This window comes from Euphorbia lathyris, chromosome 8 (genome assembly GCF_963576675.1).
Source record: "Euphorbia lathyris chromosome 8, ddEupLath1.1, whole genome shotgun sequence".
Taxonomy (NCBI): Eukaryota; Viridiplantae; Streptophyta; class Magnoliopsida; order Malpighiales; family Euphorbiaceae; genus Euphorbia; species Euphorbia lathyris.
In genome coordinates, this window is record NC_088917.1 from 80,549,863 (window position 1) to 80,576,938 (window position 27,076).

The 27,076-nt window shown below is 39.6% G+C and overlaps 2 protein-coding genes across 3 annotated transcripts; one reads left to right on the plus strand and one right to left on the minus strand.

Moving 5' to 3' along the window:
* The first annotated feature begins 394 nt into the window (after positions 1 to 394).
* LOC136204237 (RNA pseudouridine synthase 2, chloroplastic-like) lies at positions 395 to 11,254 on the plus strand. Of its 2 annotated transcripts, none has more exons than XM_065995459.1 (9): positions 395 to 513; positions 620 to 997; positions 1,494 to 1,637; positions 2,518 to 2,742; positions 2,878 to 3,080; positions 9,846 to 9,924; positions 10,343 to 10,518; positions 10,622 to 10,724; positions 10,822 to 11,254. In XM_065995459.1, exons 2-9 carry the CDS (start codon positions 665 to 667, stop codon positions 10,825 to 10,827), a joined length of 1,269 nt encoding a protein of 422 aa, XP_065851531.1. In that variant the 5' UTR covers positions 395 to 513; positions 620 to 664; the 3' UTR covers positions 10,828 to 11,254. The 2 variants fall into 2 exon arrangements, with proteins under 2 accessions (XP_065851531.1, XP_065851530.1); XM_065995458.1 differs by having other exon boundaries at positions 401 to 513; positions 654 to 997.
* A 546-nt stretch (positions 11,255 to 11,800) lies between these two features.
* On the minus strand, positions 11,801 to 19,376 carry LOC136202445 (protein STICHEL-like). Its single transcript, XM_065993068.1, has 6 exons — positions 16,932 to 19,376; positions 16,622 to 16,841; positions 15,245 to 15,781; positions 13,633 to 14,317; positions 13,429 to 13,507; positions 11,801 to 12,264 (listed from the first exon to the last, which is right to left on the minus strand). The coding sequence occupies exons 1-6, from the start codon at positions 19,020 to 19,022 to the stop codon at positions 12,163 to 12,165; spliced, it is 3,714 nt and encodes a 1,237-aa protein (XP_065849140.1). The 5' UTR covers positions 19,023 to 19,376; the 3' UTR covers positions 11,801 to 12,162.
* Positions 19,377 to 27,076: the final 7,700 nt, after the last annotated feature.

Genomic DNA, 27,076 nt, shown 5'->3' on the forward strand with positions numbered 1-27,076 from the left:
TCAACGGTTAAAATAGATCGAAATTATGTCATGGACATGTGAGCACGAGTTAACTCATATGTCTCCGAAATGACATGTGGCAACCACATGTTGGTAATTTTTATGAAACAAACTAAATTTTGTTTTTTCATAAAAATAATCGGTACGTGGCTGTCAGGTAGCGCATAAACAAATGCCATGTGTCGTTTTAACCATATATCTAAGTTGATTCATGCTGATGTGTCACTCATGACATCGTTCCGATACATTTTAAAAATAAAACTCAAAGTTGAGTGACTTTATTAAGACAAATTGAGGTTGAATGACCATTTTGAAATAATAACGTAAGTCAGTGACCAAGGGTGCATTTAACCTTAATAGTCCCCATAGCCGGCAAAATCCAATCGGCGTTTATCAACTACTGTATACGTTGAAGACTTTTGCTTTCCCTCTGCGTTAGCCCTTGAATTTCAGATTTTTTAGCACTTTTCAGGTTGAATAAGAAGTAAATGAGCTTCTATTTTCAGCACTCAGGTCAGTCCCCTTTTCGCAATTATGAGAATGAGTAATGTTGCTATATCTTTTTGCTATCGTTTTTTCAATTCAATTTGGGGATTTTGCCGAATGTTTGTTGTTTTAGGAATGGAATAGGATTAATCGGAAAGGATTAACAGGTTGTGGGAAGATGATTCTTGCCCTAGATCCATCCGCAAAAGGAATGCAATCTTCATCTTCTTTACCTCTCTTCCGGCGAAAATCCAGACGATTCCCTTGTATGCTGCTTTTGAGGGTTGTTAGAGCTTGTTCGAATTCTAGTGGAGAATTGAATTCATGTGAGAATCAAAAACAAAGAATTAATTTTGCTGGTGTGAGACTAGAGGAGATCGTAGATCCCAAGGCAGGAAAACTGAGGCTTGATTCTTGGATTTCTTCTCGCATTTCTGGTATCAGTAGAGCTCGTGTTCAGTCCAGTATTAAATCGGGGCTTGTTGCAGTCAATGGCAGGATTGTTGATAAGGTCAAATTGTAGTTCAATTTTATTTAATTTTTCAAACCTTGAATGCCATATCTTCAATTTTAGCAACTCTTTTGAAAAGTGTGCTTCTGTAATATGATGTTTTCATTTGATAATCAACCTCACTTCTGATAAGAATTTTGATTTTTCTTATCAGAACTGTTTTCTTTTGTTATGGTACTCATTCCCTATTCTATATTTGTAGATGTCTAGATTTGTTTTGTGGTTCTTGGTCAATGAAGAACTTTTAATTTTACTGTTATGGTCTATGTTGCACAGAAACTTTAAAGTGTTTCAAGTTTCCAAAATGTTTCAGAATCCGAAACTCTTGAAAACTTGTAGGAAGTATTTCCACATTCCGCGTTTTGGAAACCGATGTACCCTTGTATTTTTATTGTTTGCACGTTTCCGTAATCTATATCTCTTATAGATATTGTTTATCGATGCCCATTTCCGTTTCAGTTTCCGTTTCCATGTAACATAGATTATTGTTGAGCAGGTTTCACAGAACATCAAGGCTGGGGATCAGGTCATCTGCACAATTTCAGAGCTGCAATCCTTGAGGGCTGAACCTGAGGAGATGACTTTAGACATAGTCTATGAAGATGAGCACTTAATCATTGTTAATAAGCCTCCACACATGGTAACAACTGGAATATCTAGCATCAATCATTGTTCTTTTGGTGAATTTCATATGATATTCGCATATGTATCCCTAGCTAATTAGAATAGGAATTGAAAAATTCATATTTTAAGTGAATGCTACTAGGAAATATAAACAAAAGTCATTTGCTTAGTTATTTGCATCGATAGTCTATGAAGATGAGCACTTAATTATAGTCTATGAAGATGAGCACTTAATCATTGTTCTTTTGGTGAATTTCATATGATATTCGCATATGTATCCCTAGCTAATTAGAATAGGAATTGAAAAATTCATATTTTAAGTGAATGCTACTAGGAAATATAAACAAAAGTCATTTGCTTAGTTATTTGCATCGATAATTTTGGACCTTGTGCTCTTTCCTTCGAATATGCATATCTGTAAGCGTTTTGGTGCAATCGGGTCTGATTGATTTGAGAGTTAGGAACTTTGCATAAAGGATGAGATTTCCTTACTGTTGTACCAATTTGATGATTACTAATGAATTATGTGCTGCTCCTCGCCCGTTAAAAAAAAAAAAAAAAAGGGGCGGCCCGGTCGCATTACGCGTCCCCGCTGAGCGAGGGTCCGGGGAGGGGTCCCACCACAAGGGTGTATTGGGGGCAAGCCTTCCCTTGTCAATTTAATTGGCAAGAGGCCGCTCCTAAGACTCGAACCCGTGACCTCTGGTCACACGACAACAACGTTTTACCGTTGCGCCAAGGCTCGCCCGTTAATGTGGGCAAAATCAGCCGAACCAGATAAATCTCTTGTTTTTGTGATTGCATGTCTAATTTTATGTTCGGCATATTAACTTTTGTTGAGGTAGACTGGGATGGACATCTTAGCATTGCATGTCACATTATTCATTCTGTTGCAGGTTGTGCATCCAGCACCTGGTAATCCAACGGGCACACTTGTAAATGGTATACTTCATCATTGCAATCTTCCAAAAGTCGCAACTTCAAGCCAGGATGTTCTTTCAGATGCTGAAGATATTTCTGACGATGAAGGTTTCAATTCTAGCTTATGTGCGGCTTCTATTCGCCCTGGGATAGTTCATAGGCTGGATAAAGGAACTAGCGGATTGCTTGTTGTTGCGAAGGTGATTAGACACAACACCAAACTGTTCAGGTTCTGAATTCAGTTGATTATTTTACCTGTGGATTGATTGTTGATCTGTGATTTTTAGTGACTATGCCATCGTGTTAATTCGTTTGTGTATTATCTATTGATGCAGGATGAGCATGCTCATGCTCATTTGTCTGAACAATTCAAGCAACACACTATCCATAGGGTTTATATTAGTATTACTTGTGGAGTGCCATCTGCATTGTCTGGGCGTATCGACATCCCTATTGGCCGTGATGTGAATAACAGAATTCGTATGGCTGCTATACCTGGACCAACTAAGAAGGGACATGCTCGTCATGCTGCTAGTAGGTGGTTTCGTGCTCCTTCACTTCAAGTATACTGTGATAGTGATCTTATCCTAGTTGAAAACATGATTTTTTCGATGAATAAAATCATTTTATGCTATTTCCAATCTTCAAATCAACGTTTAAGATCCAAATGTCCTCTTCTCTTCACCGGTATGAAAAATAACCTGCAAGAGATTCTTGCTTCTTGAAACTTTCTTATATGGAAGATCTTCATATAAGTAGTTGTATATGCTTATACACGTAATGCATCTCATCCTTCAAGTAAGCTTTGTCAAAATCCCCGTAATTTATGCTGCCAGGGACCTTAGATTGGAAAGAACTATTGAAATTCATGAAATTCGCCAACTTGAATTGTAATCTTTCTCTTCTAGTTTGTGTTATGTCATTGAACTTAGCTGGATTTTTATCATATGCTGATCTTCAAGCAAAATTTGTAGTATGTTTATATACATGGTCATTGATAAAAAGGATTAAATTGTGGCTCAATATGTAATTTCTAGATTTGGTTGGCAGTTTGGATATTTTTACTTGCTATTTTGTATGCTAGTGCCAATTCTTGGGGTAAATTATATGTCAGAACCTGAGTTCTGATGACTGAATAGAAGAATTAAAGAGAGAAAAGGGAGAGGGAGAGAGAGAGAGAGAGAGAGAGAGAGAGAAAGAAGAGAATATAGGAAGAAGATGATGATTTCATTCAAAATAGGATAATGATCCCAGAACAATGCAGGCCCTCTAAATAGAATGAGGACAAAAACTGTTACAGGGATAAGCTGTCATTTTCATACAGCTGGCTAACTAATTCACTAGAATCCAAAATAGCAAAACAGACTAGCAATTAACTACACTCAGCTTTAGGGAATAAAACACAGGAATTCTAATAACAGAATAACAAATATCAGTAAAGGACTAAATCACACATTCAGTCCTCCTAGTTTCTTCCTTCTTTGATACATGACAATACCCCCTCCTTTACTGCATTTTTGTCCCCAAGAATGATAGAATTCTGGAAATTGAGCTGCAAAATGATCTCGAGTCTCCCATGTAGCATCAATAGTAGGAAACTCTTTCCACTGGATGAGTAAAATGACCCTTAATGATAACGTTGCGAGAGTTCACCACTTTAGCCGGCTGAATGATGAATTCCCCGTCTGAAATTGGAGGTAAGGTAGTGAGAGGGGTAGTTGCAGGGTTAGGCTTCCTTTTGAGGAGGGATATGTGGAAGATATCATGAATACGACAAGTTGGGGGTAACTGGAGCTGGTAAGCCACTTTACCAATTCTGGCAATGATTTTGAACGGTCCATAGTAGCGTGCAGACAACTTTAGGGAAGTCTGTTGAGCAAGTGTAACCTGTCTATAGGGTTGGAGTTTGAGGAAAACCCAATCTCCAATAGCGAATTCTCTATCTGTTCGTTTAGGATCAGCAAATTGTTTCATCCTATTGTGGGCAGAGGATAAACACTCTTTGATGGAATTGGTCATTTGTGTCCTTTCACGAAGTAAGACCTCCACAGCCTCTATATTAGAGGATTGAGTAGGCAGTATAGGTAGTTGAGGAACCACCCCATAGAGAGCCTGAAAAGGAGACATCTTAATGGCGCTATGGTATGTAGAATTGTACCAGTATTCAGCCAAGCTTAGCCATTTAGACCATTTCTTAGGAGCCTGAAAACACATGCTGCGTAGATAATTCTCTAAGCATTGGTTGAGTCGCTCTGTTTGACCATCAGTTTGGGGATGGTATGCACTGCTAAAGAGTAGTTTGGTGCCAAGTAGAGTAAGCAACTCCTTCCAAAATACTCCTGTAAATATTCTGTCCCTGTCAGAGACAATAGAGCGAGGAAGTCCATGAAGCTTAAAAATGTGATCCAGGAATATCTGGGCAATTGTAGCTGCACTGTAAGGATGAGATAAGGCAATGAAGTGGCCTCCTTTAGAAAACCTGTCCACAACAACAAGTATTGCATCATAACCATAAGATTTAGGTAATTTAACTATGAAATCCATAGCGATATCTCTCCAAGCTCCATCCGGAATGGGAAGTGGTTGAAGTAGACCAGGATAGGCAGAGTTGTCAGCTTTGCATCGTTGACATGTGTCACAATGTGCTACCCAAGTAGTGACAGTGTGAGAGAGTTGAGGCTAAAAGTGGTGTTGAATGCGAGAGAGGGTACCCTTGATGCCAGAGTGACCTCCCATAGGAGAATTATGGCATGCCTCTATGATCCTGTCTCTCAAATCTGTAGAGGACCCAATGTAGAGTTTGGAATGGAATCGGAGGAGACCGTTAGAGTAAGTGTAAGGAGAGGGAGTGGTGGATTGGATCAACAATTGGGGAATCCATTTGGATGCAATGTCATCCTTGTCATAAGATTTGTGAATATCCTCCATCCATGTAGGAATGACCATAGTAAGAGCCTGTAGCTGAGAGGGTTCCAACCCTTCTTGCTGTCTAGAGAGAGCATCTGCAACCTTGTTCTCACTGCCCTTCTTGTATTGGATGCTATGAAGCACCGATACTTCCCGGAGGTCACCGTACGCGTATCCGATACTCCGGGTACGGGGATTCGCGGGGATACGTACGGGATTCGCCTGGGAAGTATCCCCTTTTATCTTTTTCTTTTTAAATGAGGGGATACGCGGGGACACGCCGGGTACACTTCGGGGACACGTCGGGGATACTTCGGGGATACTTTAGGGTTTTTTTTTTAAAAAACTTTGAAAGTATAAGGGTTTTTTTTTTAAAAAAAACTCAGTAAATAGAAGGATTAAAATGAAATAATCCAAGATTACTGGTATTTGTGGTTTTATAATGACTTGAGAGTATTATTTATGTTTTTATAATGACTTTATGAATATGATTTGTGATTTATATATTTATGTATCTTTTGAATTTTCATTATAAATGATATATATATTATTACGTATATATAAAATTTGCCGTATCCCCGCCGTACCCGTATCTCATATTTTTTAGAAATTCTGTTTACCGTACCCGTACGCGTACCCGCACCCGTATGCGTACCCGTATCGGTGCTTCATAGATTGGATGGTATAGTCCAATCCCAAAAGCTTGGAGATGCCCTTATGTTGGAGATAAGTATGAAGCTTCTGTTCTAGGAGATGCTTTATACTTTCATGGTCTGTTTTGATCACAAAAACAGAGTTCTCTAAGTAGTGTCTCCAAGTTGAACATGCCAGCAAAATAGCCAGGAGCTCTCTTTCATAGGCTGAAAACCTTTGATTCCTGGGGCTAAGTGATTTAGACAAAAAACATAAAGGTCTGCCCTATTGCATTAGAACCGCCCCAATCCCTATACCGCTAGCATCACACCCCAAGGTGAAAGGTTGATCGAAATCTGGTAAGGCAAGAACAGGTGCCTAAGTCATGACACATTTGAGTTTATCAAACGCCAATTGGGCTTCTGGGGACCAATGGAAACTGTCTTTCTTTAGCAATTCAGTGAGAGGCTTGCTAATAGAGCCATAACCCTGGATAAACCTCCTGTAGTAACCTGTGAGTCCCAAAAATCCTCGGAGTCCTTTTAGTGTAGTTGGGGTTGGCCAGTTTTGCATAGCCCTGATCTTTTCAGGGTCAGTTGCTACACCTGCAGCAGAGATAATGTGGCCCAGGTAGGACACCTGGAGAACTCCAAAATCACATTTGGATGCCTTGGCATAAAGCTGATGAGAGGAGAGCAATTGAAATACTATCTCAAGGTGCTTGACATGCTGTGCTTCAGAAGAGCTGTAGATGAGTATATCATCGAAGAATACTAAGATGAATTTACGTAGATAGGGTGCAACCACATTGTTCATAAGGGATTGGAAAGTTGCAGGTGCATTAGTGAGGCCAAATGGCATGACTAAGAACTCGTAGTGCCCTATGTGAGTGCGAAAGGCAGTTTTTTGGATATCCTCTGGTTTCATCCTAATTTGAAAGTACCCAGCCCTTAGATCAATCTTAGAAAAGATTCTAGCTCCTTTTAACTCATCAATCAATTCCTGTATCACTGGTATAGGAAATTTATTTTTGATAGTTGCCTTATTGAGTTCCCTGTAGTCTACACAAAACCGCCAGGTGCCCTCTTTTTTCTTCACTAACAAAACCGGTGAGGCATAAGGACTGTGGCTGGGTTGGATGACACCATTAGTTAGCATCTCTTTAACTAATCGCTCAATTTCGTTTTTTTGGTAATGGGAGTATCTGTAGGGTCTCACATTAACAGGGTCTGTGGCATTTTTGAGAGAAATGGCATGATCATGTGATCTTTTTGGTGGTAGGGTGGTGGGGGGTAAGAATAGGTGTTTGTACTTGTGAATGGTATGCTGATAGTAAGTAGGAACAATGGGAATGTGGTCTGTATTGAGTGAGGGCTTGGTAATTTCAGTAAGAGACATCAAGAACAGTCTAGAAGTGACACCCTTGTGAAGACTCTTCTGCCATGCCTTGTAACTCTAAGGGTTTATGATCCTTATGGATTATAAGTTTGTTGAATTCAAAGTCGAATGTGACAGGGGTATGACTTCGCATCCAATCTGACCCTAAAATTAGATCATAGTCTCCTAATTCTAGTACCCTTACAGGAAATTGAAATTTAGAGTGATTCATAGACCAATTAAAGTCTTCACACTTGGTACTTACAATGAGTTGCCTCCCATCTGCCACTGCAACAGCTGCTGGTTTGACTTGTAACAATGGCAATTTGGCCTCCATGGCTATCTTTTGATCCACAAAACTGTGGGTACTACCACTGTCAATCAGGATCATGATGATCTTCTTGTTCAGGATGCCTTTCAATCTCAAAGTGTTTTGGGTGACCCCTCCATCTAATGCATTCACATAGAGTGATATAGGCTCAGTTGTTCCCTGGGTCACTTCTTCATTGGGGTCAACTTCCTCTTCTTCCACTATCTCACATTCTTCTGCAGGTTTCTCTTCCAGATTAAGTACATTGAGCTTTTTGGTTGTGCATTGATGTCCTGGGAAGTATTTCTCCCCGCATTTCCAACAAGCACCAGGGGTTCTTTTGTAGGTGAGGAGTTGGCCTTGAGTTTTTGGATCAGGTGGTTTAGGGATTAAGGTATTGGAAGAGCTAGGTTGAGTAGTGGTATTTGGTTTAAAAACTGAGATTGGGGTGGGGTTCCAAGGTCTGGTGTTTGGTTGGGGTTTGAAGGTTGATTTAGGCTTAACTGCCTCAATCATTTCCTTAACATGGCTCTCCTGTAACTTAGCTTTTTTATGGCAGAGTATATATCTGGAGGTTCGAAAGATCTAACTGCTGATCTTAATTCTGGTTTTAACCCAGAAATAAAACTAGAAATATAGAAATGCTCAATGATAGAGGGATAAACCTTCTCCATTTTGAGCTTGAGGGCCTCAAATTGATCTTGGTAATCAGCAACGGTGGTTGATTGCTTGAGTTGTGCCATCTGCTCAACAATATCAGTTGTTTCAGTTTCCTGAAATCGCTTGGTTATAGCTTCAATAAACACTTCCCAGCTAGCCTCTGAATTCACCTTGATCCAATTTTTGAACCATTTATCAGCCCTTCCATGTAGGTATATTCCCACTAGATCTAGCTTCTTTTCTTCTGAAACACCCACTTCCGACACCCCCTCGAGGTCGACATGACTCGGAGGCGCTCCTCGCCTCGTCCACGTCCTCGGAGTCTCGCTCGAGGTTCGAGGGTGCGGGCGGCACTCGGAGTGCTTGGCAAATCGTTCGCTGCGGTTTCCTGCCTACTCGTGCTCGCTTTCGAGCACACCACTTGCGGTCCACTTTTAGACTCGCCACCGCGGCCAATGGAGCACTCGGCAAACGGCGCAGCTAGCACACTATCGGCGCTGATACCATTTGTCACGGGGTCGAGGCAACTCCCGTGCGGCACCTCAAGTTGCGACACAACTCCTTGAGGTCAGCCTTGCCATCTCCGTGCTCGCTGGTTTTCGCCCTCCCATGGGCTCATCAGAGGAGCGGGATCAGCTCCTGAACCAGTTTAGTGCCTAGATGTACACCCTTCCGAAGATAGGATGCAATCTATATAGCACGTACTCAACCTTATCGCTAATCCCGCGTCTCACGTTTCACGTTCAACCAGCAAGCACCCGCTCTGTCTGCGCGTCACGAACTTCGGTCGTGACATTATACCTATGGTCCTCAACTTTGGTCTAACTTCCTTTATGGCTTCTGAACTTCAAAACGGACATAAAAGTCCCTTAACCTTTGACCACTCCAATAGCAGGTAATCATCCATTGTAGAGTTGATGGAAATTATATTCTAAGCAACTTTAATTCTTGAACTTTTTGGTTTTGAGGCCATCTAGATGTTGTTTGGTTAGAAGAGAGAAAACAGTTGTCTAAAGAGAGAGAGCTCCGAAAATGCTGATTTTGGAAAATAAAAAATGTAGTTCTAAACAACTTTAAGTCTTGGATTTTAAAATTTTGAGGTCGGCAACTGTTATTTTGACGTTGTTACTTCCATAAGGGCTTTTATGTTAGTAAATGGCAAAGTTCAGGACTTCTATGTCTGTTCGGGTACCATAAAGAAAGTAAGGCCACAGTTGACGGGGCATGGGGTGTAATGTACCCCTAATTCTTGTGTAAACAAGTCTCTGTTGTGCAAGAGGACGCAGGGTCATGCTGCAAGGATAACTTACTCGTTCCATCTCTTATGTGCTTGAATCATTTGGCTTATAAATCTTGTAAGCCTAGAAATTTTGTAGTTTTGTTGTATCCTTCTAAATTTTGTAGTACTTTTATCAGGTATAAAGTAATCGAAATACTTGCTGGTGATGGACTCGCATTGGTCGAGTGGCGATTAGAAACTGGACGTACTCATCAGGTACTTGTAACCTGGAATTTCAGGTCAATTTAGTGGTTGCCCATTATAAGTAATTTTTTTCTACCTATGAATAAAAGCACGGTTGCACATTATAAATGGTATATATGATCTTTAACATGTAATAAGAACCTGTTAGAGTAGATTAGACTTCTATCTACTTCATTCGAATCCCGTCAATCAATGGGTAGATGTTACGAAAAATTGAGGTACATGGAGCTAGATGTACCAAAATTGATGCAGAGGGGTGTAAAAGATAAATTATGCTAAGTATAGATATCAAATGTGCCAAAGTTATAATACTAAGGAAGAAAATGACAAACTGTGTCAAGTACAAGGACCGGATTTTGACTTTTTCCCGAAGTTGATCGATCTGTTCTTGGTTCATTTTTGTATTGTTGAGTTAAGTTTTTTGACGCAGATCCGAGCACACGCCAAGTATATTGGAATGCCTCTGCTGGGTGATGAGGTCTATGGTGGTACTAGAAGCATGGCTTTATCGCTGCTTCGGCCTAGAATCCCCCCGAGCTGCCAGCATCAAGTTTCTCTAATGCTTGCAGGATTGGAGAGGCCTTGTCTACATGCTTTGGCTCTCGGGTACGTCCATATTATACGTTAAACGTTTAGTCTGCTTGCTATATTTTTCTGCAAAACGTGGTTGATAGATGTTGAATGATTATTTATGCCCATTATCTTCTAGGTTTATCCATCCACACACGAGGAAAGAAATACGCTTTTCATGTCCGCCGCCTCCAGATTTTGCAGGGATCTTGTCCCAGCTTCGTAAAATGGGAACGGAGAAGGTATTTCTCCATTTATGACTTATTTCTTCTGCAATTTATTGTGCTCATCAAATTGGTAGCTCTCCAAATTCATCTTAAACCTGAAAAATTCGTGCAGGTTTAACTGGTTGCATGTTTCCTGGTGACCAAGTCGGCGAGGATCATAGTTTATCGGATGTTCGAGTTCGAGTCTGGCCTGGGAGAAGAACTAGTTCTCTACGGAATCACAATGCAAGAATAGCATATGAACATAATGAAGTAGCTCGCCAAGGTTGTGCTGAGTTGTGACCATTTTTCGCCCTGAGTTATACAGTTCAACAGCAACGGAAGAAATAGGTCTCATGGTGACTTCATTTGTTTTATGCAGTCGGCTATCAGTTTATGATACGAGAACACACTTTGCAGAGACGGCCGGCTTGATACGATTATCATTTTTTGTTATTCATATGATATATAGTTATGTAGAATATATAAATGGTATAATACGAGTAATAACACGATAACTCGTCTTAAGTATAAAACTTTTTTTTGTCTTTATTACTTTCCTCTCATTATGTGGACTCCCTGCTCAATGGTTCCGTCCATTGTACTCGAGCAATTAGTTTAATGATCCTACTTTCAACACCCATTGTAACGATCTGGTCCTCAGCGGATGGTACCAGAGTAAAAGATCCAAGTAAGGATGAGCTTTAAAGAATGACAATGAGTGTTTTATTGAATCCCCGTCGAAAATGGACAATGTGATTGAATTATATTAATAAGGTGGGGTCTACAATCTGTATGTGTGTGTTTTAAAGTCGTGAAACCTAAAGAATAAAACAAATAGACTATCTACATGATATTGAACTATATTAATAAGGTTATACACTTGTTTTAAAACCGTTAGACCCAAATAATGAAACTTACGTCAAAACATAGTATGGTATTGAAATGGGCAGTTACATTCAGAAATTCTCAGCCATCGGAATCCACCTTGAAAGGTGTGGTTCCAGGCGACTTTACGCTCATGGCTTCACCACTAGCTATACGTATTAGGTATATTTTCTACTAGAAAAATCTCATCCATTGAAAAACCAATTTAAAAGGATGCAAAAGAATGAAAAACTGTTCCTTTTCTCACATTTCTTTTATTAATCCGATTAAAAAATGGCTGCAAATGCTGAAATTTAACAGCAAAAACCTTTACATGAAATATTTTCCTCAATGGTTGTACCCTTAAAGCCTTAACCTGAAACAATATAAACAGGATTAAAAAAAAATATGTATATGTGAAGTAACAAACTTTGCAGCTGAAACTTTCCCAACATTGAATTTGGTATAATCCCATTTATCTTCTGATCCTGCTGTCTGTTTTCTTATGCTTCCCACACTCCCCGAATTCGCCCGCTTCTTCGTCTCGAAAAGTAACTAACTTTGCAGCTAAAACTTTCCCCCAACATTGAATTTGCTATAATTCCATTTATCTTCTGACCCTGCTCTCTGTTTTCTTATGCTTCCCACACTCCCCGAACAACGGAATTCGTCCGCTTCTTCGTCTTGATCGAACAGGGGTACCTTTTGCCTGTCCAAAGTAAGAAACATGTCCATATTGTCAGAGATTAATATAAGATCTTAACTATTAGCTTGAGCTTTTAGTTCAATCGGTTCCATGACATGGTATCAGAGCCTCTAGGACTAACGGTTCGAGGGTTCGAGGGTTCGAGTCCTGGCAACCTCATTAATTTGTAGAATAAAAACACATAGCAGGATGGACCTGTGTTGTGCACGCTACAAGCCCAAGAGTAGGACTGTAAATGAGCTGAGCCGCTCATGAGCGGCTCAGTGGCCGGCTCGATAAAAGCTCGGCTCAACTCGGCTCGATTTGTAAACGAGCCGCTTGTGAGCACGATTTACTGGCTCGGTTCGTAAAGGAGCCGAGCTTGGGCCGGCCAAAACTTGGCTCGAAAGCTCGTGAGCAGGCTCGATTAGAACATTTATGAACAAATTTTAGTTTTATAGAAAACTATATAGTTTTGTGTTAGTTCACAAATATCTAAACTTAATATTATTTCATTTGCTATTAGATGAGTTCGTTCATAAATATAATAAATGATTAACAGACGAACTATTTGTAAGCATCTTATTTATTTATTCACGAACTTTGCTTATGAGCTTGTTTATGTACACAATTCAAGAGTTATTTGCGAGCAAACTTCACAAATATAATTAACGATTTACTCAAACAATTCATGGTTAGATAATTTTCTTAATTAACCAAGTCCAAAGAGGATTTTGGGCTAGAAGCTCGTCTCGAGCTCGTTGAGTAAGCCAAAGCTCGGCTCGAGCTCGAACTCGTTAATTTTATAGCAAGCTCGGCTCGGGTTCGAGCTCGTGAATTTTATAGCGAGCTGAGCTTGAGCAGGTCAAAGCTCGGCTCGATTACAGCCCTACCCAAGGGGCATTTGTGTGTGGGGTGTGTCAGAGATTAATATAAGATCTATGATTGGGCCTTAACTATCAGCTTGAACTTTTAGTTCAATCCGTTCCAGGACACATATTAGCCAAGGAAAAATGGCAAAAGCTAAATTTAGTCCCCTGCATTTGGCACAATATTGTGACTTCGACTCGTGTATTCTAATTTCGACACGTTTTGCACTTTAAACTTTCGTAGAATCTGACCCTTGGCAGAGAATTAACAGTCAAACATTAGCTTTTTCTGAAAAAGAATGCAAAAAATGTTGATTACCTTTTCCTTGAGAACTCTGTTGGTACTCCAACAGAAAAGTCCGCTGCAACCTCCGGTTGCTGAGCTTGATTCGTATTCCCTGATACAGAACCAGGGTGAGATTAATTAAGATGGATCTAATATACGTATTTCTCATGAACACACAGAAAATATGAAAATATCAGCAGACTCAACGAGTAGAAAAGGGATCAGGTTAGGACTCACAGGCTTTCCTTGTTTAAATTGCCTACAAATTTGCTATCATGCAACAAGCTTGGAGATTTCGGAAAATGATCAGCCCGTTTACTGATCTGGTCCTTATGGAGCACCCCATGTTCTTCCATCCTCAGGCTTTTGAGTTCATGGTTTAGTTCGTCTTCCCAATGCTGAGATAAAAGCCCCATTGAACTTGCAGATTCCAATTGATTCTGTTGATGGATATCCTCTTGTGGCAGCACCTGATTCTTCTCGGGTTTCAATCGACTCAAGGAACCAGGAGTGCCTTTCTCTGCAGCCTGTAACCAGGCGGTCTCTAACCTTTGCTCCCGGATGATTGATTCTATCCTCTGCATTGGTAATTCTGGTATTCCTTCTTTCTCTTCACCATTTTCCGTATCAGCATTTAAGCCTCCTCTGGATAATTTGAGGGAGGACTCTACTTGAGAGTCAGAGTAACCATTTACCTTTCTTTCCTTCTCAATTGAAGTATCAGCTTCTGCTACCTTCTGACCCTGTAACTCACTTTGAATTGCAGAGTTCAATGAATCCGCACCGTCTGGCACTCGAATGATTCTCACCTCTACATTGCATTTCAGCACCATTTCTATCGAATTCGTGATACTACTCATAAACCTTTCAGCTCTAGCTTTAATATCTTCACTTTGAAATGCAACATAAACAGCCAAAGCACCTGCAAGCAAAGAAATTTTTCATATCTAACCAGGACCAATAAACACATGCCAAGGACGTATTTAAATGGAAAAAGTTAAAATTTTAGCCCTTCTACTTGGCAAAATTTGTCACTTTGGGCTCACGTACTTCAATTTTGATACATTTAGACAGACGTGCCAACATGAGCTCTAACTATTCTCTCTAACAGTATAAAAGAGACTATAATTAGAACTATATTAGTTGCAATGAAATCTTCCATAATTTGGATTTCGAGTTAGCAACTTCACTACTTTTTCCTTCCTTTCTTCTTCATTTCAGATCAGATGTTGAAGTAAGGATTGTCTAATGTACTGGTTGTGTTGAAAAGAGCTTTAATAAGAAATCAACTGGTATTTCAAGATATATTACTAAAAGAATTGACAAAATACACCTACTAAATTGAAACTGAGAAACTTCAGTCCTTATTCTTACAAACATACATTTCACGGGGAGATAAAGGAATAGATGGAACAGATTGCTTCCGTGTCACCTGTAATACACTGCGAATGTAACTAAATGTCTAGTGAGGACCAAAATTTTCTTTAAGTGCCAACATTTAAAAAAACAAAACAAAAACAAAGTTAAAGAACATGGGTCAAATGTGCCAAATTCAAAGTATGCGGGTCAAAATGAAAAATTATGCCAAGTACAAGGGTCAATTTGAATTATAAAATGAAATTCCAATCATGATTGGTGCAACAGCAGGACAATGGAATTAATTATAACAGAATCCAGTAAACATGAGCAGGATTCCGAATCCTGTTTAATTAATTATCATTTATCACATAATTACACGGCTAAGCTTGATAATCACACCATTTTATCAGTTACCGATGTCAAAGACGAATAATATCAGTTATTAATCATAGTTTCACTACCAAAATGTACACAAAGTTAATGGAAATACCTTCAACTTCAGATATGGAGAAAAGCTTTGAATGAGCATGTAGGAGTTGTCTAAGTGTATTTGAGTGACACTTTGAAATACATTTTTCCCAAATAAGGTCCAACTTTTCCGAGTTCCGGTATCTAAATAGCATAGTTTGAACCAATTCATCATCCTGTGAAGCAAATGAGCTATCGAGTGATTGACTATGAGGAGGTTTGGAACTAAAACCAGATTCTACTTGATGACCGGAATTTCCGTTCATTCCTTTGTAAAAAGAAGCAGGCGAACTAGATCTACGAGGCAAAAACTGAGGATCAGAGTGCTGCCTGTACACGGCAACTTCTCTTGAAGCACTTGAAGGATCATCCTCGGTAGTTCTAGAGCTCTGCCTCCTACTGCTGCTTGACTGCGTAAGATCTGGTGAAGGCACTGAACCAAGCTGTAGAAGAGTAGCTGTGAACCACGTTGAGCGGTCACTAGAAACTCGTAGCTGTTTCTCAGCCTCTGATAGAAGCTTCAAAGCATGCTTTAATCTCTCCAATTCTGGTTCAGTCACTGAAGAATAATTCAAAACATCAAATACATATTAGCTAATTGTGCCGAGGGGAAAATTCACACATGATTGTAGACATTTATTTACATTCACATGCATTTCTTATTGTGTAATTCATGGCATTTTAATTCGACCAGATCACTTCCGTCGTATACATCTTAAAAAAATGAGCTGTTCTAGTTTCAGGCATAGATCTATTGAGTCAAGTCTCGGGAAATAGCTAATATTTGACCCCTGTACTTGGCACAATCTGTCACTTTGGCCCCCTTCAATTTTAACTTTTCATAAAGTTTGGTTCTTGACAGAAAATTTTGTATTTGACAAACAGTTCCATTTGCAGTGCGTTACATGCGTTGTTATACTAACAGAGCCGTCTATGGAGGGTCGTATTTTATAACTAAAAATTAAAGTACAAGGGCCACAGTGACAAATTGTGTCAAGTATAGGACCTAAATTGCAGCTTTGCCATCATATCTCCAAGCTATTTCAAAGGATAAGAGGTGGCAATTTCGTATTTCGTGTCAAAATCGTGTTATCTCATATATATGTTCAATATGGTTATATATGATATAAAGGCTAGAAAAATGATTTCCGTGTCAATCATGTCGTGTCAGTCGCAGTTGCTCTGTAAATCGTGTTTTCGTGTTATAAATTGCCACAGTGTTTATTTAGGTGTTCAAATCTTTACGTTTCTCAATCAAGTTCTAGGTTATAACCGAAATTGGAAAAGGCTAAATTGCCTAACAATATCCAAGTGCAAACACAATTATAATCGAATATAACTTCAAAATCAACCGAAATTCTTTCGACTATAGCATAAGGCTTGAGAAGTTAGTACTTACAGTTTCTTCCACCAAAGAATGAATCACTATGTCTAGAATCAACAACATTATAAGTTCCAGAAATGATGTCCATAATGAGACTTGCCAATTGAGACATCAAAACCATGGGATCAACACCGGAGTCCATTAAATCCCGAGCCCTTTTCACTGTCTCTGCTGTGTCCGATGACATTGACAGCTCCAACAACTCCAGTAATTTCTCATCTGGTACAACACCCACCTGAAAGGATAAAAGAGTGTAAATGAAATCAAACCTTTCAGCTAAAGGAACTTCGTTTTAGAACAATTTTAAGCATAAGAAAGAACTCACAAGCTCATTTACGAGGGATGTAGTTATCCTTTTGCCCAACAAACTTAACTGATCTAACATAGTTTCTGCATCTCGAAGCGATCCATCTGCATTCATAGCAATCAAATCCAATGCATCCAAGTCAACATCGAGACCTTCTTCAGTAGAAATTTTCTTCAGCCTTGCCACAATATCCCCTTCTTTGATTTTGTTAAATAGGTATTTCTGACACCGAGATTGTACTGTACGAGGGACATTATCTGGATCCGTTGTTATGAACACAAAAACAACTCTTTTTGGCGGTTCTTCAAGAAATTTGAGAAATGCCAGCCACATCTTAGAGGGCAACAAATGACACTCATCAATAAGGAAAACCTTATAACGGGACGACCCTGTAGGAGGCCACTCCAATACCTTTTTTAAAAGGAGTCTAACTTTATCAATGCCCTTCTTATTCGTGCCATCAACTTCAAATAGATCTCGGGATTTACCAGACATGAACTCCGAGCATTCCCTGCAGTAACCACATGGCTTTGTTTCTTCTGTAGAGTTACAGTTCAAAGCAGAGGCGAAAATTCTGGCTGTTGAAGTTTTTCCAGTCCCACGGGGACCTTGGAAAAGATAAACAGGGGCAATCTTTCCCCTGGAAATGGCATTGTTTAGAGATTGAACCACAATGTTCTGCCCAATCACTTCACCGAAAAAGAGTGGCTTGTACTTCTGGCTCAGACTTCGTATACTATCGGGTGTACCTTCCTCTTCCCCATCTCCATTTAGAGCTACAACTTCTAACCCATCTTGACTTCTACAATTAGACCATCTCCTCCCATCTAATCTACTCAAAGCCTCCAAATCAAGCTCTCCGTAATTCGTAGAAAGCTCATCATCACTAATCCCAGTTCCAATAGACGAGCCTCCTACACCATCACTATAAGCAAGCAAAGGAAGAAGTCCTTGTGCACTTCTGGAAGCAACTCTTCTCTTATTTGAAACGGATGAAGAACGTCTACGTCGTTGTTGATACATCGACTGACGACCACACAGAATGCTAGTCCCTTTCCTCAAAGTATCTGAAAGGGAAGGAGAGCAACAACTTCCACATACTTGTCTGTGTGTTCTTGGTGTTGTTCTTTTCGACCAATAGCAAGGAATCCCGCACCCCTGGCGACCTGGTAAATCCAAATGATCATCCATATCTTCATCATCGCCGTTCAATGAAGTTGTGGTGGCATCCCAAGATCCAACTGTGCTCGGGTTTCGATTGCAATACCTATTATAAGAACTAGCTGATAATGCAGGTGTGCTATAGGTGTAAGAAGAATCCCCTTTTCGACTACTTCTGAAATGTGACCAATTCTTATGCTTAAGCTTAATTAACAATGGAGATGCACCAGACATTTTTCTTAAATCCTCAGAATAATTACTATAATCTTCAGTATCATCAGATTGCTCAATAGAATCAGCTCTTCCTAAACCTAAAGCCATTGAAGGATGACTCTTAAGCAATCTTCTTAAATTCATCTCTTTCTGCTGATATCTAGATAAAATATCTAATTGGGAATTAGTTTTCTTACCATTTTTCCCCATTGCTCTTTTCATAGTTGGTGATATCAGATTCGCCTCTCGACACCTGAAAATCGTGGAACCAGACCTGCTTTCGCCCAAGTAAGTATCACTCTTCGAATCAGTAGCATTCCTTGCATCACTCAAGCTATCATCAACACTCTCTTGAACAGAACGAGACTCGAACTCGAACTCGAAATCTTCATCAACAACATCATTCCTCGCAACACCACTTTTCTCACTGGAGGATTTCTGAGTCTTCCAATTGTACAGAAACACTCTCTTCTCTTTCTCACTTGCCCTGAAATTCGAATCTAAATTGAACTTCTTACCATTAGGAATCACATTCTCATTCTCAAACTGCTTCCGAGCAGAAGCAGAAGTAGACGCTGCTGCGAGAGCTGCTGCTGCAGATCTAGAAGAACTAAGAGGCGATCTCCATGAAGTTGTAGTCCCCGGATCGCGCAAAACTCGAGCTGCTTTTCTAATTTGAGTTAGCTCCTTCTTCAAATGCAATCTGCTCGGATCAGAAACTCTGATTCCTGACATTTTTCAGCTTATACCTCCCAACCTCCCAGAAAGAAAATCACAACCCACATTTCGATTTCATTTGATCACTCAGCTAAATTGATGAAGAAGCAATCAATTTTCATTTATAGAAACAATAAATAAGTAGAATGAAGCATTTATGGCGGTGATTGTGGAGGTAGTAAAGATGAACAAGAAGTCAAGAATAGATCTGACAGTAATTTTGGGGCTGGAACAAAAATAAAAAATTGAATTTGTTGTATATTCTAGTGAATGTGAAATCTATATCTATCTACTGCTTTTTCTTACTTTTGATTCCCTTTCTCTCTCTACTTTCTCTGACTAGGGTTTCTTGTTTGGCGCCCCAAATGAAAGTTGAATCTTTTTCAACTTTGGGGTATATGATTTTGAAAAGGAACTTCCAAAAAGACAAGCTCTGGACTGTGTGTTCTTACACCAAGGTTTATTGTTTTGTTTGTTTCTATTTTTATTGGCCTAGTTAGTAATTAATTGAGGTATAATTTAATTTAAAATGATTTTTTTATTTATTTTGGAATCAGTTATAAAAAAATTATAAAAAAATGACATTTCATTAGGTTAAAGAGTATAGATAAAGCAAAATTAGAAGTTGGGTGTCAAAATGGGTTAATGGGTCGTAAACGGATCGTGTTAACCTACTCATTTGACCCGTTTATTGAAACCCAGACACGACTCGTTTAATTTAACGGGTTGACACGACACGATTCGGTTAAAACACGGGTTGACAGGGGTCAACCTGGATAACCCGTTTAACTAAATTAAACTCATAGAGTCTACGGACAATACAAGATCCATAAAAAAAGAAAAACCACTACAAAGAGCAATAAAAACATGAAAAATACAAACACAATAAAACTATAAATCATATTCTTTCCGTAAATCGAATCCCGTTGTAATCTATTTTTCGTCATATAAATTTTTCTGGACATTCGAATATGAGTTTTTCTTTTCTTTGCAACCATGCAGATCTATAAATCTACATGATGAATCTTTTTCTCTCCTATTAAGACTGGAAAAAAAATTAAATGAAAGAAGTATATGTAATAGATGTAGATCAGATGGAAAAGAAGTTCAACAAGGTATATAGATTTTAAATTAATAAGAAAATGTAAATTTGAAATTAAGAGGCTTAATATATGTAATAGATGTAGATCAGATGGAAAAAAAGTTCAACAAGGTATATAGATTTTAAATTAATAAGAAAATGTAAATTTGAAATTAAGAGGCTTAATAAATCACCAGTTCCCTGAACTTGTCCATAATAGTAGATTGGCTCTCTGAACTTTGCAAGTGTCTCACCAGTTTTCTAAACTTGCTTATTTCGTATCACCAACTCCCTAAACTTGTCCATAAAAATTGATTAGCTCCCTGAACTTTGCTTATTCTGTAACAACTAAATACAAAAACCATAATACTAACTCGGATTAAGGTGCAAAAGTACCCCGAACATTTTGGGTCAGGAGTAATTTTACCACTAACGTCTAAAATGGTGCAATTTTACTCCTAACGTTGGAAGCCAAGAGCAATTTTACCCCTAATATTGATAAATTCGGTTAATTTGAGAAATAAGTCATCAAACTGTGTTCTCGGTCATGAATCTTGTCATCTACACTTCACACGTGCGTCATTTTATCAGTAACAAATCACAAACATATGTTGGGATTGTTGGTCCCTTGTAAGGTTGCAAATATAGTTCCAAGGGGGGTTAGGAACTATTTGACCTTTTTAAATGATTAGGGCAAATTTCTTTTTCTTAAGAAAAGATTATATGACAGCGGCGCTGATCAATCGACAAGACACTGGCTTAGTCAACTAGTGACTAGGTCAGTTTCGTTGCTTAGGTCAGGAAATAGCACTTAGAGTCTATTCCTGAACTAATTCGTTGGCAGCGCACAACTCAGCTTGACCTCTTTTACTTGGTCAGTGTTAGTTTGTTTTAAGCAAGCAATATAAATAAGGAGTTAAGGTTTAGAAATACTTCACTCATCAGATTTATCCAGGTTCGGCTTCTTCTAAGCCTACGTCCTGTCCCCGGAACACTTCCGAGATTTCAAATCCTCTACTGAGCTCTTTAAAGGTAGAGCCTCAAACCTTTTACAATATCAGCAATTGAGTATGACAAGAGTACCTTCCTCTATACTTCTACTCAATCCTAATCTCTCCGCTGAGTACTTAAAACCGAGTACTCAGCCTCTCCTTTCTATTCCTAGAAATGATTAAGATTTGTCCTAAACAACAATTGCTAGAACACCTTAGATGATTGAGGATCAATCACTCTAGACTTTTACACAAATGAATAAGCTTGTGGTGTAAGAATTTGCTTTGCTTTTGATGGAGAACTTTTTGTACACGTTTGGTCAGCGTAACGGCTTTTGCTCAAAGTTCTCTATTTTAATGTGGATTCTGAATGCTCTATTTATAGAGAGCTGTGAGAGCTTCTGGTTATTTCGAATTTCGAAATAACCGTTGGAGGGAAACGGCTACAGGTCGTTTTCACTCAGTCTGTCAGCAGTTCTCTTAGCCAATCAGATTCCAGCATCTTTTGTTCTTTGGTCAGTGTGACAGTATGTTCCTCCATTTTAGGTAATGTCAACCAGACAGCTTGCTGTGTCTTCTGATCTTTACTAAAAGAGGAAATACTTTGTCTGGAAGCTGCCTTGAGGTCAGCGGCTGTCTTGTACGTTTTGTCGAGACAGCTCAGCAACTTCATACCGAAGTTGTCTACGTGGATCTTCTCGATCCTTCATTGGTGAGCTCCGTTTCAATACTCAACGGCAGCGTTTTGAAATACGCGGGCTGAGTGATCTTGGGCTTGTTTGACTTGGGCTTTGACTTCCATATAGGGCTTGGGCCTTATGATCTTTATGTCTTATAACAATTATAAACTCAACATTGAACAAACACATTAGTAACAATAAATCAAAGCATTTAAACTTAGTGTGTTGTAGAATATTTAATTTCACTTAATTAATTTTGTCAAATCAAAATCATGTGGAAAGGTGTTTCAACAAACTCCCCCATTTTGATGTTGGCAAAACTAATCAGCAAGGAACTCAGCGTTGAGCTCCCCCATGATAGTTGACCTTTTTGATTAAGTGAACTCCCCCGTCAGGGCTGAGCTACTGACTTAGTTTTATTCTAAACATTCTAAGGTTTAATTGAATAAGTCTAAGATCAGTTTTCAGGTATAGGTCAGCTTATGGGTCATATTCTATTTTACTCAGTATTCAGTGGAAGTAATGACAGAGCGCTGAGTAATTTATTTGTTCAATGGTTTAGTTTAGACAGGTTCAACCATTAATTTCTACGCAGCATGCATTTAATAGGTATTCTACTCATTTACTGAGTTTAATTTGTACTTAGAAGATGCATTCATAATACTTAGCTTGGTAGGATAAGTAACACAAGTTGGATTGATAATGCAAGTATTATATTAGATAACATAGAATAGTCAGCATACATAAGAAGAAGGAAATAACTAAGTATAGACTATGTTTAAATGCGCTATCTATTTCTTCTTCTTTTGCTGACTGCCTTCAGCTTGAGTTCTTCGCTGATCTTTCTTCTCCCCTGTTTTGCCAGCACCAGGTGGAGGCAACTTGAAGGAGTCCAAAAGAACAGCTCTGGATAGCTCAGCAGAGAAGGTCTTCAAGCGATCAGCACTTTCGTCTAACCCATCAAAAATAGGAGCACCGTTGCTTAGGACCTCAGGACTAATACGGATGTCAGCAGCACTGAGCATACTGAGTACATAGGCTTGTCCTTTTCCCAGCCATGTAATTGTGTCTGTCAGCGCAGTAAAAGAGTTATGGAAAGTTTTGAGAAGTGAAGTGTCGTAGTGCTCGCGCTGAAGATTCGTATGTCTGACATGGTCAAAAAATTTCTGAGAAGTGGTCAGTAGCGCATCCTGTTTGAGCTGAGCGGTGTCCATTTCCTCTTTGTGAAGGTTGAGTAGACGAACTGCTTCACTTAGTTGCTCCATTGAGCATTGAGATGTGTTTGCAAGCTGAGCATTTGTCTTGTTCTGTTCAGTGTGAAGCTGAGCAAACAACATCTTTAACTCAGAAGACGTGGCGAGATTGGGATTCACAGCTGACAGGTTCTGGATTTGGGTAGATAGAGTAGTGAGGCATTGAACAGTGGTCAGCTGGATCTCAGCCAGTTTAGCTATCGAATCCTGCCTAGCATGCTGTGCTTGCGAAGATAGGAGAAGACTTAGCAGATCTTTAAGTTCCTTAACTTCATTGAGAAGTTGAGTTACTTGAGAAGGCTGAGTAGACTCAATTGGAGAAATGGCAGCAGCAGCAGGAGTTGAGTGTTGAATGTCTCGAATCAGGGCCTGCACTGAGTCAATGATTCTTTGACTGGACTCAGTGACATTTGTTGTGGCCAGAGAGTTATCAGTTTGACCAGGTAAAGAAGAGGTTGCTGGGTCAGGGACTGGAGTTAGTGTTGGGTTCTGCTCAAGTGTTTGTTGTCCAGATGTTTGGTGAGCAGGGTCAGCTTCAGTGGAATGGGCAGTTTGGATAGGTTCAGAGCTGACGGGTGCTATGTTTTCTTCTTGAGTTTGCTCAGTGTGGATTGTTGGATTTACAGGGTTAGGTTGTTCGGCATGTTCCTGTGTAGAAACAGAGGCTTGTTTTTCTAAGGCCTGGGAAGGCTGAGGAGTTGGTGCAGAAGGAACTGGCTTCCTAAAGAAGGTCATCTTTACCTTGGAAGGATCATGTACCGGTGCGCTGACTGGTTGGTCTAAGATGTTGGCCTTTACCAGTCTTCTTCTTCTGGGCTTTTGTACATGAGGAAGATTAGCTTGATTCTCATCAGCTTGAGATGGAGAGCCTTGTATGTTCTGATCGACAGGTTGCTGGTCAGTTTGTTCTTGATGTTGTTCAACTCCATCGACTGACTCATTAGTAGCTTGATCAGCTTGAGCATTTTCACCGGCTGTCCTTTCAGAGTCAGCTTCCTCCGCTTGCTCCTGTGCATTCCCTTCATCCTCAGTATCGTCGTTTTCAAGCTCTTCCTCGAGCTGAGTGACGAAGTGTTTGTCTAGGTCCACCTCATTTTCATTTGAATTTTGGTCGGTTTTGCCCTTGGATTGTCCAATCGGCAGAAACCCTGACATTTATGACACTTTTAAGACGTATTCGGCGCATGCGTTGTACAGGTGTCATGACGCGTGCGTTTGCATTGAATGCTCATGATTACTTTTACTCAGCGTTTGTTGTTATAAACGTTTCATATTCTGAGTAGTCAGTTTTGTTCAACGGATAGTTATAGAGATTAGTTACTCGGCATGAGATAACTCACACAGTGTGCATTTATTTCTGGGCATGTGATTTTGACAGATACTCTTTAAAACACTCAGCATGTTAACATTCATTCAGCATGCATCATATCACATTTTTACTTAGGAATTTAAGACAGTGGATTAAACATACCAATGGCTTCTCTCAGTATGCTGAATTGCTCTCGTGCTAGAGGCTTTGTAAAGATATCAGCGAGCTGCTCATCGGTTGGTACATAAGTCAGCTTGATTTCTTCTTTGAGTACATGATCTCTGATGAAGTGATGTCTTATACTGACATGCTTCATCCTGCTGTGCTGGATTGGGTTCTTTAAGAGGTCAATTGCACTTTTGTTGTCGCATTTAACTTCAATTGTCTTTGTTTGAACACCATAATCTTCAAGCTGTTGCTTAATCCATAGGACTTGAGCAACACAGTTTCCAGCAGCAATGTACTCAGCTTCAGTTGTGGACAGGGCTACTGACGCCTGCTTCTTGCTGAACCAAGATACAAGATAGCTTCCTAGGAAATGGCATCCTCCAGAGGTACTTTTTCTTTCGAGCTTGTCCCGTCCATAGTCAGCGTCAGTGTATCCAATGAGTGTAAAGTCATGAGTATTTGGATACCACAAACCTGCATTAACTGAGCTTTGCAAATATCTAAGGATCCTTTTTACAGCTATGTAATGGGATTCCTTAGGGTTAGCCTGATATCTAGCACAATAACATACTGAGAACTGAATGTCTGGTCTACTTGCTGTTAAGTAAAGTAAAGAGCCAATCATACCTCGGTACAACTTGCTGTCTACTGACTTACCATTTTAATCAGCACAGAGGACAGTGTCAGTGCCCATAGGAGTGGATATTGGCTTACAATGTTCTAGTTCATATTTCTTCAATATCTCCTTGGCATATTTAGCTTGACTGATGAATATGCCATTCTTTCCTTGTTTAATTTGAAGTCCAAGGAAGAAGTTGAGTTCTCCCATCATTGACATTTCGAATTCAGTCTTGCTAAATTCCTTGCACATAGATTCATTAGTAGCACCAAATATGATGTCATCTACATATATTTATGCTAGCAGGATATCTTTACCCTTTCTCTTAATGAATAAGGTTGTATCAGCTTGACCCCTGACATAATTTCTAGTCAGTAAGAAGTTGGTCAGCCTCTCGTACCAAGCACGTGGTGCTTGCTTGAGGCCATACAGAGCCTTTTTGAGTTTGTAAACGTGGTTTGGGAACTTAGGATCCTCAAACCCTGGAGGCTGATTGACATAGACCTCCTCGTTTATTACTCCATTAAGAAATGCACTTTTAATATCCATTTGAAACAGTTTAAAATTCATATAAGATGCATATGCACATAAAATCCTAATTGCTTCTAGCCTTGCCACTGGGGCAAAGGTCTCACCATAGTCAATACCTTCTTGCTGACTGTAGCCCTGAGCTACAAGTCTTGCCTTGTTTCTGACTATGTTTCCTTGTTCATCCAGCTTGTTCCTGAAGACCCATCTTGTTCCAATGGTCTTTTGGCTCCTTGGATGTGGCACTAGCTCCCATACATTATTCCTCCTGAATTAGTCGAGTTCCTCTTGTATGGCATTCATCCAGAATTCGTCATGCTCAGCTTCGGCAAAGTTCTTCGGCTCCTGAACTGAGACGAAAGCTACATTGCCGAGATACTTCCTTAGTTGATTCCTTGTCATCAGCGTATTTCCAGCTGAGTCAAGAATTGCATTTTCTGAATTCCCTCTTGGGACTCTTATCTCCTTGGGTAGATTCATGTCTTGTTCTACTCATGTTTCAACATTCTCTGCAGAAGTAGATTGGTCAGTGAAAGTAATTTTAGGTTCACTCTTACTCTTGGTCAGCCGTTTTGTGAAGGACTCAGTAGCTGGTTCTTGATCAGCAGTTGCTGAGTTTGGTTCATCTTCTATCAGCGGCTGGTATCTTCCTGCAGGGTCAGTTTCATCGAATTGCACATGTATAGATTCTTCTAATACTTGGGTTCTCTTATTAAAAACTCTGTATGCTTTGCTGTTTGTTGAGTAGCCTAGAAAGATAGCCTCATCAGCTTTTGAATCAAATTTGGCTAAGCTATCTTTGGTGTTTAAAATAAAACATCTACAGCCAAAGGCACGAAAGTATCCAATGTTGGGCTTTCGTCCTTTCCAAAGTTCATAAGGGGTTTTCTTAAGTATAGGTCTGACTAGAGCCCTATTTAGAATATAGCATGCTGTGTTAACAGCTTCTCCCCAAAAATACTTTGGAAGCCTATGCTCATCCAGCATTGTCCTGGCTATTTCAACCAGAGTCCTGTTCTTCCTTTCAACAACCCCATTTTGTTGAGGCGTTCTAGGAGCAGAGAAATTGTGGTCAATGCCGCTGGCTTCACAGAATTCAACAAACTTTTGGTTTTTGAATTCTCCACCGTTATCACTACGGATATGAGCTAATTTTAGGTCTTTTTCATTTTCAATTTTTCTAACCAAGTTTGAAAATGTCTCAAAGGTCTCATCCTTGCTGGTCAGCAAGATAACCCACGTATACCGAGAGAAGTCATCTACAATGACCAAGGAAAATCTTCTTCGACCCAGACTCAGCGGCTGGACTGGACCAAAGAGATCCAAGTGTAGTAACTCTAACGGACGTTTAGTTGAGACAATGTTTTTACTATGAAAAGATTGTTTGGTTTGTTTTCCAGCTTGGCAAGCGTGGCATAGTTGATCTTTTTGAAATTTAAGTT

Bases quoted from the DNA above. Each gene is read 5' to 3' on its own strand.
- LOC136204237 (XM_065995458.1), top strand. From the start codon at position 489: ATGAGCTTCTATTTTCAGCACTCAG. The intron at 1,638-2,517 runs GTAACAACTGGA...ATTCTGTTGCAG, and splicing joins TTAATAAGCCTCCACACATG to GTTGTGCATCCAGCACCTGG. The intron at 10,519-10,621 runs GTACGTCCATAT...ATTATCTTCTAG, and splicing joins CTACATGCTTTGGCTCTCGG to GTTTATCCATCCACACACGA.
- LOC136202445 (XM_065993068.1), bottom strand. From the start codon at position 19,022: ATGTCAGGAATCAGAGTTTCTGATCCGAGCAGATTGCATTTGAAGAAG. The intron at 15,782-16,621 runs GTAAGTACTAAC...ATTATTCTTCAG, and splicing joins ATTCTTTGGTGGAAGAAACT to TGACTGAACCAGAATTGGAG. The intron at 13,508-13,632 runs GTGAGTCCTAAC...GTTCTGTATCAG, and splicing joins AATTTAAACAAGGAAAGCCT to GGAATACGAATCAAGCTCAG.